Source organism: Ranitomeya imitator, chromosome 4 (assembly GCF_032444005.1).
Source record: "Ranitomeya imitator isolate aRanImi1 chromosome 4, aRanImi1.pri, whole genome shotgun sequence".
NCBI classification, from domain to species: Eukaryota; Metazoa; Chordata; class Amphibia; order Anura; family Dendrobatidae; genus Ranitomeya; species Ranitomeya imitator.
The window spans coordinates 661,899,579-661,916,195 of NC_091285.1; the positions used below are offsets into that span (position 1 = coordinate 661,899,579).

The 16,617-nt window shown below is 44.9% G+C and overlaps 1 protein-coding gene across 3 annotated transcripts in view; it reads right to left on the reverse strand.

Moving 5' to 3' along the window:
- Window positions 1-16,617, reverse strand: part of SLC44A2 (solute carrier family 44 member 2 (CTL2 blood group)) — a 1,192,885-nt gene that overhangs the window by 25,768 nt on the left and 1,150,500 nt on the right. For all 3 annotated transcript variants that reach the window (XM_069767110.1, XM_069767108.1, XM_069767109.1), the window contains exons 2-3: window positions 4,647-4,695; window positions 2,265-2,338 (exon numbers count right to left, since the gene is read on the reverse strand). In XM_069767110.1, the coding sequence (XP_069623211.1) occupies window positions 2,265-2,338; window positions 4,647-4,695 (123 nt within the window). The remainder of the gene's footprint in view (window positions 1-2,264; window positions 2,339-4,646; window positions 4,696-16,617) is intronic.

Sequence of the window (16,617 nt, forward strand, 5' to 3'; positions counted from 1 at the left end):
CAATAACCCCACCGTCACCTCACTACATCATGCAATAACCCCGCCGTCACCTCACTACATCCTGCAATAACCCCACAGTCACCTCACTACATCCTGCAATAACCCCGCCGTCACCTCACTACATCATGCAATAACCCCGCCGTCACCTCACTACATCCTGCAATAACCCCGCCGTCACCTCACTACATCCTGCAATAACCCCACCGTCACCTCACTACATCATGCAATAACCCCGCCGTCACCTCACTACATCCTGCAATTACCCCGCCGTCACCTCACTACATCCAGCAATAACCCCGTCGTCACCTCACTACATCCTGCAATAACCCCACCGTCACCTCACTACATCCTGCAATAACCCCACCGTCACCTCACTACATCATGCAATAACCCCGCCGTCACCTCACTACATCCTGCAATTACCCCGCCGTCACCTCACTACATCCTGCAATAACCCCGCCGTCACCTCACTACATCCTGCAATAACCCCGCCGTCACCTCACTACATCCTGCAATAACCCCACCGTCACCTCACTACATCCTGCAATAACCCCACCGTCACCTCACTACATCCTGCAATAACCCCGCCGACACCTCACTACATCCTGCAATAACCCCACCGTCACCTCACTACATCCTGCAATAACCCCACCGTCACCTCACTACATCCTGCAATAACCCCGCCGTCACCTCACTACATCCTGCAATAACCCCACCGTCACCTCACTGCATTCTGCAATAACCCCGCCGTCACCTCACTACATCCTGCAATAACCCCGCCGTCACCTCACTACATCCTGCAATAACCCCACCGTCACCTCACTACATCCTGCAATAACCCCACCGTCACCTCACTACATCCTGCAATAACCCCGCCGTCACCTCACTACATCCTGCAATAACCCCACCGTCACCTCACTACATCCTGCAATAACCCCACCGTCACCTCACTACATCCTGCAATAACCCCACCGTCACCTCACTACATCCTGCAATAACCTCGCCGTCACCTCACTACATCCTGCAATAACCCCGTCATCACCTCACTACATCCAGCAATAACCCCGCCGTCACCTCACTACATCCTGCAATAACCCCACCGTCACCTCACTACATCCTGCAATAACCCCGCCGTCACCTCACTACATCCTGCAATAACCCCGTCGTCACCTCACTACATCCTACAATAACCCCGTCGTCACCTCACTGCATCCTGCAATAACCCCGCCGTCACCTCACTACATCCTGCAATAACCCCGTCATCACCTCACTACATCCAGCAATAACCCCGCCGTCACCTCACTACATCCTGCAATAACCCCGTCGTCACCTCACTACATCCAGCAATAACCCCGCCGTCACCTCACTACATCATGCAATAACCCCGCCGTCACCTCACTACATCCTGCAATAACCCCACCGTCACCTCACTGCATTCTGCAATAACCCCGTCGTCACCTCACTACATCCTGCAATAACCCCGTCGTCACCTCACTACATCCTACAATAACCCCGTCGTCACCTCACTACATCCTACAATAACCCCGTCGTCACCTCACTGCATCCTGCAATAACCCCGCCGTCACCTCACTACATCATGCAATAACCCCGTCGTCACCTCACTACATCCTACAATAACCCCGCCGTCACCTCACTGCATCCTGCAATAACCCCGCCGTCACCTCACTACATCCTGCAATAACCCCACCGTCACCTCACTGCATTCTGCAATAACCCCACCGTCACCTCACTACATCCTGCAATAACCCCGCCGTCACCTCACTGCATTCTGCAATAACCCCACCGTCACCTCACTACATCCTGCAATAACCCCGCCGTCACCTCACTACATCCTGCAATAACCCCACCGTCACCTCACTACATCCTGCAATAACCCCGTCGTCACCTCACTGCATCCTGCAATAACCCCGCTGTCACCTCACTACATTCTGCAATAACCCCGCTGTCACCTCACTACATCCTGCAATAACCCCACCGTCACCTCACTACATTCTGCAATAACCCCGCTGTCACCTCACTACATTCTGCAATAACCCCGCCGTCACCTCACTACATTCTGCAATGACCCCGCTGTTACCTCACTACATTCTGACTACCACTAGTGCGACGCTCCCGATTCTGGAAGAGGCGTAGGCGACTCCAGCACGTGAACAACGCCGACCATTGTGAATCAGAGCCAATCTTTTATTAGAAAGAGTTGCAGAATTTTTTCATCACAAGCCTGAACGTGTGCGGATACTCACCGACAATCCCCACCGCCACATACGCAATAATGGCGAGTACGATGAGTATACAGCACAGGATGTCCGTACAGCCTCTGCAACACACAGAGAAGGGTTATAGATGAAGTAACCACACCGATGTACAGAATATACCGCACAGAGGGACACCCCGACATCGCCCCGCACCTCCCACATTAACTGTACAGTCCCATCAGATTGCCCAGATTTTTTTATAAGTCTCTATTCACAGTCAAAGCAAAAGCATCTGCGCTCCCAGAATGCACTGCTCTCCTGTATACAGACGGCTGCTGAATTTCACCAGGTGCTTTGGATGTGAATAGAGAAGATTCCTATATTTCATGTGTGCGCGGCGTGGAAGACGATACGAGGCAGATCACATTTCTATATGACAGGAGGCCATGAGTCACCCCGTTATCAGAGATATCCACTCACGAGCCACGCCTGGCTCATCACACTCCACGCCTGGCCCATCACACTCCACGCCTGGCACATCACACTCCACGCCTGGCCCATCACACTCCACGCCTGGCCCATCACACTCCACGCCTGGCCCATCACACTCCACGCCTGGCCCATCACACTCCACGCCTGGCCCATCACACTCCACGCCTGGCCCATCACACTCCACGCCTGGCCCATCACACTCCACGCCTGGCCCATCACACTCCACGCCTGGCCCATCACACTCCACGCCTGGCCCATCACACTCCACGCCTGGCCCATCACACTCCACGCCTGGCCCATCACACTCCACGCCTGGCCCATCACACTCCACGCCTGGCCCATCACACTCCACGCCTGGCCCATCACACTCCACGCCTGGCCCATCACACTCCACGCCTGGCCCATCACACTCCACGCCTGGCCTGTGCTAGCCCGGTAGAGCTAGAATCTGGCGGCATACACGGAGTGTAATACTGTAATGATGGAGGAGGGGACGATGGAAGGAAACAAACAACAAACAAGGCTTCCTAGGAAAGCATCAGATTTATGAGGCACTTAAGGCACTTGTGGGCCAGCCGCAGAAATGGGCGGCCGCTGTAGGAAACTCAATATGGATTATTTTCTCCGTGTTAGTCTGGAAGGAGATGATGATGGATGATCAACGTCGTCATCATCATCTAGAAGCCTTTGTAGTCAGTAAACAGCAGTTTTAATCTTAAGATCTCAGGTGGCCAAGACATTGAAGGGTCTTCCAGGATCCCTGGTGGTCTAGGGCAGGGGTCCCCAACTCCAGTCCTCAAGGCACACCAACAGGTCATGTTTTCAGGATTTCCTTTGCATTGCACAGGTGATGCAATTATTACCTGGGCAAGACTAAGGAAATCCTGAAAACATGACATGTTGGTGGGCCTTGAGGACTGGAGTTGGGGACCCCTGGTCTAGGGTAGTAAGAAGGGTAAATGCCAGGATCCCTGGTGGTCTCGGGTAGTGAGAAGGGGTAAATGCAGGAATCCCTGGTGGTCAAGGGTAGGGAGAAGGGGTAAATGCCATGATCTCTGGTGGTCTAGCATAGGAAGAAGGGGTAAATGCCAGGTTCCCTGGTGGTCTAGGGCAGGGGTCCCCAACTCCAGTCCTCAAGGCCCACCAACAGGTCATGTTTTCAGGATTTCCTTAGTCTTGCCCAGGTAATAATTGCATCACCTGTGCAATGCAAAGGAAATCCTGAAAACATGACCTGTTGGTGGGCCTTGAGGACTGGAGTTGGGGACCTCTGGTCTAGGGTAGGGAGAAGGGGTAAATGCCAGGATCCTTGGTGGTCTAGGGTAGGGAGAAGAGGTAAATGCCATGATCTCTGGTGGTCTAGCATAGGAAGATGGGGTAAATGCCAGTTTCCCTGGTGGTCAAGGGTAGGGAGATGGGGTAAATGCCAGGATCCTTGGTGGTCTAGGGTAGGGAGAAGGGGTAAATGCCATGATCTCTGGTGGTCTAGCATAGGAAAATGGGTACATGCCAGTTTCCCTGGTGGTCAAGGGTAATGAGAAGGGGTAAATGCAGGATCACTGGTGGTCCAGGGCAGCAAAGCATTTTCATTTTAGGATCCCTGGTGGTCTAGGGCAGAGAATAGAGTAAATATCAGGAGGTCCAGAGCAGAGAACGAGGTTAAAACCAAAATCGCTGGTGGTCTAGGGCAGTGAATGGGGTAAAGTTAGGGTCTCTGGTGGTCCAGGGCAGTGACCAATGCAATGGGCAATATCAGGATCCCCAGTGATCTATGGCAGCAATATGGGTGGAGGTCAGTAGTTATTACTGTAGAGCAGCTCCATCCTCCAGCCCAGCTGGACCAGACTCTCCCTGGGCAGAAGAGCGTTTAGCGAGTCCTAATTAAAGGCAAACTTAAGAACTCGTGCACCGACCATACAATCTGTATTATTAAGTTACCTGTTGTGTATCGGACCTTTGAAGCTCGGATCATATTTCCTTGGTTCTCCTAAAAATAAAATAAAAACTTTTTTTTAACAAAAGCACAGGAAAAAAAAGTGCGCCCCCCTGGTGCCTAGAATCTGCACCACAGAATTACATAGATCAAACAAATACCATTCAGGAGTATGGGAAAGATGGGTGACAGCATTTATACATTTCCATTTTGGGGCGTATGGCCCTTTAAATTTACAGTATTAAAAGTCTTGTTTGCCAAGAGAACACATTTTCCGCCCGTCCCTCTGCAAATTCCAGGCCAAGAATTCGTCTTTGCGCTCTACTCTCTAATTTTGGCTAAATGTTTGACGCAGAGGGGGACGATCAGGAGCAGCCAGAAATTACATATTACCGATATATAGCGACGTGTGAGGACGGAGCCCCCTCCCCAGCTGGACGGCGCGAAGACTAAAATGCATTAAAAAGGCGTGAGAAATGCGCAGAATGGAGCAGCATTGTTTCTTGTCAATACCATGTTGTTTTTCACGGTTTTACTTTTCATGGTGCATTTTTAACATTTTTCCCATCAGCCCATGTATCTATATATAAAGCCGTCCGTGTACAAGACAACGCTATAATCTTGTTCTACTATTGTCACTATGGTCGGTACAAGACTATAATCATAGAGCGCCGAAGAACACCGTAATGCTGGGGGCCCGAGCCAGCCCAAAAATACCGCAACACATTGCTGTGGGAACACCCAGAGTATACAACCCTGACCAGGGACGTTCACAAGATATATTCTAATACAGAGGAGCAGTATTATAGGAGTTATATTCCTGTACATAGGGGCAGTATTATAGTAGTTATATTCTTGTACATAGGAGCAGTATTATAGTAGTTATATTCTTGTACATAGGAGCAGTATTATAGGAGTTATATTCCTGTACATAGGGGCAGTATTATAGTAGTTATATTCTTGTACATAGGGGCAGTATTATAGTAGTTATATTATTGTACATAAGGGCAGTATTATAGTAGTTATATTCTTGTACATAGGGGGCAGTATTATAGTAGTTATATTCTTGTACATAGGAGCAGTATTATAGTAGTTATATTCTTGTACATAGGAGCAGTATTATAGTAGTTATATTCTTGTACATAGGGGGCAGTATTATAGTAGTTATATTCTTGTACATAGGGGGCAGTATTATAGTAGTTATATTCTTGTACATAGGGGCAGTATTATAGTAGTTATATTCTTGTACATAGGAGCAGTATTATAGTAGTTATATTCTTGTACATATGAGCAGTATTATAGTAGTTATATTCTTGTACATAGGGGGCAGTATTATAGTAGTTATATTCTTGTACATAGGGGGCAGTATTATAGTAGTTATATTCTTGTACATAGGAGCAGTATTATAGTAGTTATATTCTTGTACATATGAGCAGTATTATAGTAGTTATATTCTTGTACATAGGGGGCAGTATTATAGTAGTTATATTCTTGTACATATGAGCAGTATTATAGTAGTTATATTCTTGTACATAGGGGGCAGTATTATAGTAGTTATATTCTTGTACATAGGAGCAGTATTATAGTAGTTATATTCTTGTACATAGGGGGCAGTATTATAGTAGTTATATTCTTGTACATAGGGGGCAGTATTATAGTAGTTATATTCTTGTACATAGGAGCAGTATTATAGTAGTTATATTCTTGTACATATGAGCAGTATTATAGTAGTTATATTCTTGTACATAGGGGGCAGTATTATAGTAGTTATATTCTTGTACATAGGGGGCAGTATTATAGTAGTTATATTCTTGTACATATGAGCAGTATTATAGTAGTTATATTCTTGTACATAGGGGGCAGTATTATAGTAGTTATATTCTTGTACATATGAGCAGTATTATAGTAGTTATATTCTTGTACATAGGGGGCAGTATTATAGTAGTTATATTCTTGTACATATGAGCAGTATTATAGTAGTTATATTCTTGTACATAGGGGGCAGTATTATAGTAGTTATATTCTTGTACATATGAGCAGTATTATAGTAGTTATATTCTTGTACATAGGGGGCAGTATTATAGTAGTTATATTCTTGTACATAGGGGGCAGTATTATAGTAGTTATATTCTTGTACATAGGAGCAGTATTATAGTAGTTATATTCTTGTACATATGAGCAGTATTATAGTAGTTATATTCTTGTACATAGGGGGCAGTATTATAGTAGTTATATTCTTGTACATATGAGCAGTATTATAGTAGTTATATTCTTGTACATAGGGGCAGTATTATAGTAGTTATATTCTTGTACATAGGAGCAGTATTATAGTAGTTATATTCTTGTACATATGAGCAGTATTATAGTAGTTATATTCTTGTACATAGGGGGCAGTATTATAGTAGTTATATTCTTGTACATAGGAGCAGTATTATAGTAGTTATATTCTTGTACATAGGAGCAGTATTATAGTAGTTATATTCTTGTACATAGGGGGCAGTATTATAGTAGTTATATTCTTGTACATAGGGGGCAGTATTATAGTAGTTATATTCTTGTACATAGGGGCAGTATTATAGTAGTTATATTCTTGTACATAGGAGCAGTATTATAGTAGTTATATTCTTGTACATATGAGCAGTATTATAGTAGTTATATTCTTGTACATAGGAGCAGTATTATAGTAGTTATATTCTTGTACATAGGGCAGTATTATAGAAGTTATATTCTTGTACATAGGGGCAGTATTATAGTAGTTATATTCTTGTACATAGGAGCAGTATTATAGTAGTTATATTCTTGTACATATGAGCAGTATTATAGTAGTTATATTCTTGTACATAGGGCAGTATTATAGAAGTTATATTCTTGTACATAGGGGCAGTATTATAGTAGTTATATTCTTGTACATAGGAGCAGTATTATAGTAGTTATATTCTTGTACATAGGGGGCAGTATTATAGTAGTTATATTCTTGTACATAGGAGCAGTATTATAGTAGTTATATTCTTGTACATAGGGGCAGTATTATAGTAGTTATATTCTTGTACATAGGAGCAGTATTATAGTAGTTATATTCTTGTACATAGGAGCAGTATTATAGTAGTTATATATTACTATCCAAATACAAAATCGGTAACAGGGCCCTCCCCTATCTTAGACGATATATAGAATACTCTCCCTCCTACGTGGCAGTGGGACTTTGTGGCCCCTGCAGTAAGAGATTCGATCTGCCCCTGACATGAATAGTTGCTTCTCTCAGTTTCGTCTGTTCTGTGCATCATAAAAGGAGAGACGACAATGCCCACAGGAATCTGAGGAAAGAGGGGCCGAGTAGTTTTACTAGTTTTCACCTCGTAGTGAATCCAATAATAATCAGACAGACGCAGAGATGGCCGTCAGCCTACAGGACGGTTGGGTAAGAAATGAGTTTTGCCCATACACCCATTATCACATAAGCATTCACACCCAACTTAGCCAAATGGGCAGGGTCATTTCTACAAAAGGAGATCAGCGGCAAAAATATCTTTTTGTGCTGCTTATCTCAGTCTATCGAGACTCATAACTATAAAAAAAATAAACCTAAAAACACCCAATGCTCTTATTGATTATTGAGCAGAATCCACACAAGATTTTCTGTAGGAAAAGAACAAACCGGCTGAGAAAACAAACATTTACCAACCGCACACAAGGAAACGTGGCGACTCCGCTCCAGTTTACACTTGCAGCCCTTATATTTAAAGGGCTCTTCCCGTTGTCATAGATGCATATTGTCGGATAGCCCTTGTAAAAACAAACACTTTTGCAATTTACGGCATATTAATATTTGCAGCCGTTCTTGAGATATTAACACTTTTCTGTTCCTTAAAGCTCGTTGCCTTGGAGACCGACCACCGCTGTTATCTAGTTTTATAAGCAGCGGGCTGAAGCTGGCTGGGATTAGGTGGCTCCTGGTCAGCTTCAAGGCAGAAGATACAAGCTCAACATGAAATAGGCTGTAAGCGCTGCGCATGGCCTGCTGTCTCGCAGCGGTGGCAGGTTTCTAAGGCAACGAGCGATAAAAAGAAAAAATGCCAATATCTCAACAACGGCTGAAAAATTTATTTAACAGTAAATTGCAAAATGACTTGTACTTGCAAGCACTATCCGGCGATATCCATTTATTAGAATGGGAATAACCCCTTTAAGGTGTCCCTTTAAGTGGGACCCGTATTGATCCATGGCCTTGTCTGAGCAATAAATCATCACTTTTTTGTAGCGGATAAGAAAATTCATTAGTGCAAACGCGGCCGATCAGGTCGTATAATGTGTAGCGGGTGTTCACCTCCATTGGAGAAATTAAGGATCGGGCAGATTGGACTTCAACATGTCCAATCCAAGGATTGGAGGATTGGTCTGATGACAGCACAAGGAACTGGGGCGAGTGCGCATGTGTAAGAGGAGGTGGTCGAGAGAAGTGACTGATCCCTTAAAGGGATCATGCAATGTCTCCCACGTTGGGATCGGAGAGGTGATGCCAATATGGCGCCCATACAGCTTAGCATGTAATGTGAAGATGGATAACCCCTTTAAGGCTTTAAGCCATATAGAATATAAAAGCGCCCCCCCCCCCCCCCCACATCAAACCCGTCAGGAATTTGGGATTTTAGACGCCTCAGAGACTGCGCTATTTCATGTGGCTATAGGGAATGTCTCAGAACAATGAAAGTTATTTAGCGACAGTCATTATAGAAGACGCCGGCTCTGGGCCCGGCCGAAAGCCAAGATCCAGACAGAGGGATTCACAGGACGCCATGACTGAAACAAGAACCAATCAGAGCGCAGCTTTCATTTTACCACAACAGTTTCAGAAATTAAAGCAGTGGAGTCATTGGTCGCTATGGGTAACTATGACTGCTACTAGATGGTGGCCCGATTCTAACGCATCGGGTATTCTACAGTATGTATGTAGTTTATTTATGAAGTTTTCAGAATGCAATTTATACACAGGATTCGGCCGGCCGCGACCAGTTAGCGAAGCGTGGTTCAAATTCCACGCCAATTCGCGGGCGGACTGCGACTGTCACTGATTGTTTGCGGCCAGGCGTGACCAATCAGTGAAGCCAGGGCCGGCTCCAGGTTTTTGAGGGCCCCGGGCGAAAGAGTCTCAGTGGGCCCCCATCTTTAACACATACAACGATTCATGATGCACAGATACAGCAGAGAAATATACCACAGCCAAGTAGCTTATAGCGCAGCCACACGTAGTATATAGCGCAGCCACACGTAGTATATAGCGCAGCCACACGTAGTATATAGCGCAGCCACACGTAGTATATAGCGCAGCCACACGTAGTATATAGCCCAGCCACACGTAGTATATAGCCCAGCCACACGTAGTATATAGCCCAGCCACACGTAGTATATAGCCCAGCCACACGTAGTATATAGCCCAGCCACACGTAGTATATAGCCCAGCCACACGTAGTATATAGCCCAGCCACACGTAGTATATAGCCCAGACACGTACTATATACAGTCATGGCCAAAAGTATTGACACCCCTGCAATTCTGTCAGATAATACTCATTTTCTTCCTGAAAATGATTGCAAACACAAATTATTTGGTATTATTATCTTCATTTAATTTGTCTTAAATGAAAAAACACAAAAAGAGAATGAAGCAAAAAGCAAAACATTGATCATTTCACACAAAACTCCAGAAATGGGCCAGACAAAGGTATTGGCACCCTCAGCCTAATACTTGGTTGCACAACCTTTAGCCAAAATAACTGCGACCAACCGCTTCCGGTAACCATCAATGAGTTTCTTACAATGCTCTGCTGGAATTTTAGACCATTGTTCTTTGGCAAACTGCTCCAGGTCCCTGATATTTGAAGGCTGCCTTCTCCAAACTGCCGTTTTTAGATCTCTCCACAGGTGTTCTATGGGATTCAGGTCTGGACTCATTGCTGGCCACCTTAGAAGTCTCCAGTGCTTTCTCTCAAACCATTTTCTAGTGCTTTTTGAAGTGTGTTTTGGGTCATTGTCCTGCTGGAAGACCCATGACCTCTGAGGGAGCCCCAGCTTTCTCACACTGGGCCCTACATTATGCTGCAAAATTTGTTGGTAGTCTTCAGACTTCATAATGCCATGCACACGGTCAAGCAGTCCAGTGCCAGAGGCAGCAAAGCAACCCCAAAACATCAGGGAACCTCCGCCATGTTTGACTGTAGGGACCGTGTTCTTTTCTTTGAATGCCTCTTTTTATCTCCTGTAAACTCTATGTTGATGCCTTTGCCCAAAAAGCTCTACTTTTGTCTCATCTGACCACAGAATATTATTCCAAAACGTTTTAGGCTTTTTCAGGTAAGTTTTGGCAAACTCCAGCCTGGCTTTTTTATGTCTCGGTGTAAGAAGTGGATCTTCCTGGGTCTCCTACCATACAGTCCCTTTTCATTCAGATGCCGACGGATAGTACGGGTTGACACTGTTGTACCCTCGGACTGCAGGGCAGCTTGAACTTGTTTGGATGTTAGTCGAGGCTCTTTATCCAACATCCGCACAATCTTGCGTTGAAATCTCTTGTCAATTTTTCTTTTCCGTCCACATCTAGGGAGGTTAGCCACAGTGCCATGGGCTTTACACTTCTTGATGACACTGCGCACGGTAGACACAGGAACATTCAGGTCTTTGGAAATGGACTTGTAGCCTTGAGATTGCTCGTGCTTCCTCACAATTTGGTTTCTCAAGTCCTCAGACAGTTCTTTGGTCTTCTTTCTTTTCTCCATGCTCAATGTGGTACACACAAGGACACAGGACAGAGGTTGAGTCAACTTTAATCCATGTCAACTGGCTGCAAGTGTGATTTAGTTATTGCCAACACCTGTTAGGTGCCACAGGTAAGTTACAAGTGCTGTTAATTACACAAATTAGAGAAGCATCACATGTTTTTTCGAACAGTGCCAATACTTTTGTCCACCCCTTTTTTATATTTGGTGTGGAATTATATCCAATCTGGCTTTAGGACAATTATTTTTGTGTTTTTTTCATTTAAGACAAATTAAATGAAGATAATAATACAAAATAATGTGTGATTGCAATCATTTTCAGGAAGAAACAGTTATCTGACAGAATTGCAGGGGTGTTAATACTTTTGGCCATGACTGTAGCACAGACACGTAGTATATAGCACAGCCACGTAGTATATAGCACTGCCCATGCAGTATACAGTATAACACAGGCCAAGTAGTATAGAGCACAGCGATGTAGTATATTGCCCAGCCACGTAATATATACCACAGCCACGTAGTATATAGCACAGCCCACATAGTATATAGCACAGAGATATAGTATATAACACAGCCCACGCAGTATATAACACAGCCCACTTAGTATATAGTAATGTGGGCACCAGATCCCTGTTAACAAAAAAAAAAAAAGAATTAAAATAAAAAAAATAGTTATATACTCACCCTCCATTGGCCCCCCCGGATCCAGCCGAGGCGTTTACCAATGCTCCTCGTGACGCTCCGGTCCTAAGAGTGCATTGCGGTCTCGCGAGATGATTACGTAGCGGTCTCACGAGACCGCAATGCATGGACCAGTCACCGGAGCGGGAAAGGCCTGGGCTGGAGGCGGGGGTCTGACAGAGGGTGAGTATATAATGTTTGTTTGTTTTTTAATTATAATCATTTTTAACATTAGATCTTTTTACTATTGATGCTGCATAGGCAGCATCAATAGTAAAAAAGTTGGTCACACAGGGTTAATAGCAGCGTTAATGGAGTGCGTTACACCGTGGCATAACGCGGTCCGTTAACGCTGCCATTAACCCTGTGTGAGCGCTGAGTGGAGGGGAGTAGGGAGCGGCCATTTTGCCGCCGGACTGTGCCCGTCGCTGATTGGTCGCGGCAAAACGGCCACGACCAATCAGCGACTTAGGATTTCCGTGACAGATAGACAGTTGGAAGTGACCATTAGACAATTATATAGTAGATGAGTCGGGGGGGGGGGGGGGGGGTCGCCATGTCCTTTGTAAACAAATCACCTGTACTTTTGATCATTGTATTTGGGCGCGGCCATCTTGTCTAAAATGGTAAAAGCATTCAGAAAATGGCATTATAGTAGCCACATGGACAATAGAAATCTGTAGACTCGACATGTTCATTGGCTTCTATGGGAAAGTGTTGTGGGCATGCTCCGTGTCCTGTGCAGAGGTCATTATATTGGAGGTGAGCTGTGACATCACCTATTGTGAATGGTGGATCCTGTGTTATCTACTGTATATAGAGGTGTTATCAGTCATTGTACAGGAGGAGGTGAGCTGTGACATCACCTATTGTGAATGGTGGATCCTGTGTTATCTACTGTATATAGAGGTGTTATCAGTCATTGTACAGGAGGAGGTGAGCTGTGATCAGCTATTGTGAATGGTGGATCCTGTGTTATCTACTGTATATAGAGGTGTTATCAGTCATTGTACAGGAGGAGGAGGTGAGCTGAGCTCCTCCCTCTCTTTTCCCCCCTCTATGTCTATTTATAACTCCTCCCTCCTCTTTTCCCCCTCTATGTCTGCTTATAGCTCCTCCCTCCTCTTTTCCCCGTTTGCTTATAACTCCTCCCTCCTCTTTTCCCCCCTGTCTGCTTATAACTCCTCCCTCCTCTTTTCCCCCTCTGCGTCTGCTTATAACTCTTCCCTCCTCTTTTCCCCCTCTGCGTCTGCTTATAACTCTTCCCTCCTCTTTTTCCCCTCTGCGTCTGCTTATTACCCCTCCCTCCTCTTTTCCCCCTCTGTGTCTGCTTATAACTCCTCCCTCCTCTTTTCCACCTCAGTGTCTGCTTATTACCCCTCCCTCTTTTCCCCCTCTATGTCTGCTTATAACTCCTCCCTCCTCTTTTCCCCCTCTGTGTATGCTTATTACCTCTCCCTCCTCTTTTCCCCCCTCTGTGTCTGCTTATAACTCCTCCTTCCTCTTTTCCCCCCTCTATGTCTGCTTATAACTCCTCCCCTTCCATAGAATTTTAAAAGCACCAACTTATATGGCATCTCAGTAATGGGTAAGTCTATCTTCACAGGTAATATTTGTATTCAGTGCATGAGTAATCAGTCCAAGAGGAGAAAGAAGCAAATTTCTCTGATAAGATAGCACCTTTTATAATATTTCATGTACTATTGATTTTATGAAATAAACATTTAACATGATGGTGTTGCAGTTTCTATTTCAGGTCACTCTGTATAACCTTGTTCACAAATCAAGAGCTTTCCTACCAAGGTCCTGGATAAATGAGGCCTAATCCCAATATAACCAGCTCCAAGTGACTCATTGACGCTCTTCAAGTCTGAGTCACAGTTCTGAAGACCGGAGAGCCTCAGAACACCCAACCCTTACATGCGTTACCTACAGGACTCACAGAAACACCAGTTCAGATTTTACTGGGATGTTCCCACAAATTCTTCTAGGGCATCTCCAGTAGACTCACAAATGTCCTTTAAGTATTAAGTCTGAGGGTCTTCTGTAGAACAGATAGTCACAGGAAGTTCAATCGGTTCATGTACAGCAATGGTAGTCACTCAGACCTGGGACAAGTGTTATGATCTGGTGATTAGGGAGCGACATGCGTCTAGCTCTGAGCAGGTGGCAACTATACTGACCGCAGTCCCTAAGCTCAACACAACACTAGAAGTAGCCGTGGAATGCTCCTAACTCTGCCTAGGCATCCCGTCACAGCCTAAGAGCTAACTACCCCTAAAGATAGAAGCAGGAAAACTATCTTGCCTCAGAGAAAATCCCCAAAGGATAGATTAGCCCCCCCACAAATAATGACTGTGAGAGGAGAAGGAAATGACATACGTAGTATGAAACAAGATTTAGCACAGGAGGCCACTTCTAGCTACATAGAAATAGTACAAAACAGAACGCTGTGCGGTCAGTAAAAAAAAACTAGAAAAAGTCCACCGCAGAGAAATGCAAAAATCTCCACACCTGACTAAAGGTGTGGAGGGCAAACTCTGCTGCCCAGAGCTTCCAGCTTAGCTGAATAGATCCATACTGAAAAGCTGGACAAATGAACAAAAACAAAGAAAGTGCTGAACAACAAAGTCCACAACAAGAGAACCGCAAAAGGACAAGCAAGGACTTAGCTTTGATGAACTGGTCAGAGTGTCAGGAAAGTCCTAAGAGCAATGACTCCAGGCAGGAACAATTGACAACTGGCATTGAATGAGGGATAAGGCCAGACTAATATAGCCGAGCCAGAAAGACGATCAGTGAAAACAGCTGCTGAAGCTAAATCCAAGAAGCAGCCATACCACTAAAAACCACAGGAGGGAGCCAAAGAGCAGAACTCACAAAAATGCTACTTACAACCACCGGAGGGAGCCCAAGAGCGGAATTCACAACAGACAAGCAGTCGCTAGGCAACCTGTATTACATTTTTGTCTTTATCAAAGCATCTGAACCAAGATGTGAATGGGTCGGCTCATGTTGTCATTAGAACATTACAAGTAAGGAGAGAGTATAAGCTTTTCTTACTTGACAAAGACATTTAAGACGGGGTTGACCGCAAAACCAAAAAAACGGAGGAGTTGGACTATAATCTGGTATACATGCAAGTGTAAGAGCATGTTCACACTGTGGTACATGTAAATAACATAGGGTACTTAGTTAACGCTATTTTGATTAAAAAAAAAGCATAAAAGCCATCCCACCACGACAAGGTGTACCCATCGGGACAGTCCTAACCTGTCTCTGGTAGTAAAACCTTACCATCTGTCAAACGACGTCAATGTGAATAAGCTCAAAGCAGAACAAGGCCAGACTGAGATACCCATCCATGGGAAGTCATGGTGGGATACTTAGCTCAGAAAGGGGAGCCACGACCATCCCAATGGGTACACCTTGCCGTGGTGGGATAAGTACCCCATGTTATTTACATGTATGATTACTATTTACTGATTTACTTGCTGTAAGGTGTATGGGTCATTTCTGTTTTTTTTTTTTTCTTGGGCTTTATTTAAGAAGGGGTTGTCCAAGTGGTGGCCAGACAAGCCCTCTGGTGCACGTGGTGGACAGACAAGCCCTCTGGTGCACGTGGTGGACAGACAAGCCCTCTGGTGCACGTGGTGGACAGACAAGCCCTCTGGTGCACGTGGTGGACAATGTTTCTAGTCCTGAACACCTTGACCCCTTCCAACAAACATCACAATGAAATTTTACCACAATTGTAAACTTTTTAGAAGGACTTTCAAAAGGGGAAAAATACAGATACATGCTAAAGGTATCACCATTATTTTTTTTTCCCTATTCTACTCTTTTTTCCAACCAGCACTTGGGCATCTCCTGAAACCTGCTTAACAAGAAGCTTTGCGAGGATCCAATGGTGCCCGGTAGATTTGCCGATTCCTCCCGAAATTCAAGAGGTCTCCTTTTCTTCCTGGTGGGTTGGAAAGTATTGAGTTTTAAGCATGTGGCAGTAAAGCTACTGACGGCAAATCCTCCAGCTGTAGCCTACCTAGAAGGGGAGCACTATGTGCCCTCACTATCCCTAACCATTTAGGTGCCCAGACTCGATCTTTGTGTTTTCCGGCATTGATCGTGGGCGCCGTACATTATTCAGGCTTCATTCCCTGCACAGGAGTTTTCCAATAAAACATCTGGAAACACTTGATAATGGCAAATCTCCGAGGTCTCGGCCTCCTCCCTCTCATCAGATGCCAGCAGACAAGCTGGGATATTGTATTTGCTATCACACAAAGCGTGATGTTTTCCATTAGTGTTCGTGTCATCTTTTTCAGGGCATGGATCAGAAATGTTCCATCAAAGACGTCTGGTTTAGTAATCCCAGTTTCCCCCATCAGGAGAATCCCACCCCACCCCTTCAGGATCCTCAGATTAGAAGACGACTACAAATATCTCTTATTTTGGAGGACTAGGACCATGTAATACTTCACTTTACCTTTAGGGGCACTGTGAGGAGGTTGAATACATCAAATTAG